At 35.6% G+C, this 2,185-nt stretch overlaps 1 protein-coding gene across 1 annotated transcript; it reads left to right on the plus strand.

Moving 5' to 3' along the window:
* The first annotated feature begins 343 nt into the window (after positions 1–343).
* Positions 344–1,501, plus strand: LOC100785545 (uncharacterized). The gene has a single exon (NM_001254037.3). It carries the CDS (start codon positions 624–626, stop codon positions 1,179–1,181), a length of 558 nt encoding a protein of 185 aa, NP_001240966.1. The 5' UTR covers positions 344–623; the 3' UTR covers positions 1,182–1,501.
* Positions 1,502–2,185: the final 684 nt, after the last annotated feature.

The following is a 2,185-nucleotide window of genomic DNA, read 5'->3' on the forward strand; positions in this document are numbered from 1 at the left end:
GTAAAATTTGATGCTACTTAAGTTAGGTAAGTTATGTGATTAATTAGGTTTCTTCAGTCCAATGATTATGACAGAGTTGTAATTTATGATTTTTTTATTAACAAATATTAATTATTAATTTTTTAAGTTTTATTAATGAGAGAAATTTAAACTCACAATCTCTCTTTTTCTATTTCTCAATTTAACTATTAAATTAACCTTATAAGTATGTTTTGTAATTTATGAGTAATTGGATACCTAGGTTTGTGTAAAAAAGAACTGTAGCACACCTCTTCACAATTCCAAAATGGGGTGTTTAAAAAGCACTTGATGTCCCTTTTAAGAAACCTTGTCTTAAGGAGATTCCTTGCTCCACTCTCATTTTAGTGTGCTAGTGGTGTCAGTTATATAAGTAAGGGGTGGTGAAGGGGATAGTTCCCACTTGTGAATCATCATTATCATTATTACCAAGCTTCTCTACAAAACCAAAACCTCCAAGCCCTTAACTTTTGAGTCAAAATTTATCATTTCAAAGCACTCTCCAATAGGGATAAGTTTGTGTCATCCCAGTTGGTTGGTTGGTTGTAACCCCTGCTCTGGCACTGGTAAAGGTTTCAATCTCATTGTTGCCAGCTTTTGTGTACATGCTAGTTTATAACAACCTTTACCACCTTCTTTTAAACCAAAACCCTCCAGAACAAGCTTTTTTCCCTCATTGTCTCAAAGAAAGAAAAAAAATGGCCCCTTCTGGAAGGACAACAACAGCATCAACAAGGACAACTTCAAAGACAACAAGAAGAACAAGACAGCAGAGAAGAACAACAAACTTCAAGAAGAAGCAGCAACAGCAGCACAACACAAAGAGCAACAACAACAAAAAACAACAAGAAGAGGTTCCTGTTCCAACTGTTTTGCCCTCCAGCTACTGCAGCTCCTCCTCCATAAGCTCACAAGACTCTTCTAATTCAAAGGAAGTGGACAACATGCATGGTTCTGCTGAGGTGATTGATGTTTGCAACAGTCCATGTTCCACACCAAAGGGTAAAAAATTCAGGATTCCTGAGATTTCAACATGCCCTCCAGCACCTAAGAAGCCTAGGGTTCTCTCCAATTGCTCTTTGCGTAGGTCTCCACTCTCATTCTTTGCACCCCCTGACTTGGAGCACTTCTTCTTTGTGGCACTTAGAGATGTCTCGGTTTGATTTTGTGTGTGTTAATAGAAGATTAAGAAAGATACATGTGTTATAGCAATAAGATCATAACACTTTAGAAGATGGACTTTTGAAGTGGCTTTTAAGTATCTTATTATGTACCTCTAGCAAATGAAAGAGGTATGCTTTCAGAACTTTAGATTTTGGTGTGTTCATCTTAGGAAAATAGTTACTCTTTAATTTCTACTAATTTTAACAATTTGTAGGGTTTGCCATTCACTAAATTTAGCTGGGGTGGCTCTCCAACTAAATTTGGATTTTAAGCTTTTTTTTTTTTCTCCTTTTATAGAAGACATGTTCTGACCTTTAAGTGTGTGCTGAGTGCAAATGTAATGGGTTTGGTTTAAGGTTTGTGAGTGTTCAAGCTTGCAACTCTACAAAGCTTCAGTTGCCAATTAGAGAAAGCAAAGTCATACACTTTCCTTTTGTATGCAAAAATCTCTTTATTTTTCTCTTCTTCTACTTCTCTCTGTTGCATCACTTGTTGGTAGTGATTAATGATCATTTTAGTTTCCAACAGTTTGGTGCTTTTGTTTCTATGCTACTGCTTAGAAACACTTTGCGGGGATTTATTCATTCATGGAGACAACAAGTTAGGTAATAGTTAACAACAATCCATTCTCTGCATCACTACAATAAATCATTGCAGAACTAGTACTCTGTAACTCTGCAGTTCCACACACGCAAATTGGTATAACAAATTCAAATTATTTCATCTTCAATTTGATATCATATCATGATTAGACACGACTGTAATTGAGACTTCGATTTTAATTTTGTAGTAGTTGGTAGGCCTAAATCCCACGAATAATCATAATACAGTGGCACTATAGTTTGTCTTCAACATTATTTGATTAAATCAAAATAAAATAGTGTATACTATAGTCAAACCTAGGGTCCACCACATGCCCTTAAACATAAAATGGTACTGTGCTAGGTGTCACCCCTCCCCCTCAAAAAAAAAAAAAAACTCATTTATTTTTCACATAAGACCC

This window comes from Glycine max, chromosome 8 (assembly GCF_000004515.6).
Source record: "Glycine max cultivar Williams 82 chromosome 8, Glycine_max_v4.0, whole genome shotgun sequence".
NCBI classification, from domain to species: Eukaryota; Viridiplantae; Streptophyta; class Magnoliopsida; order Fabales; family Fabaceae; genus Glycine; species Glycine max.

Coding starts and splice junctions, on each gene's coding strand:
- LOC100785545 (NM_001254037.3), top strand. CDS start 624: ATGCTAGTTTATAACAACCTTTACCACCTTCTTTTAAACCAAAACCCT.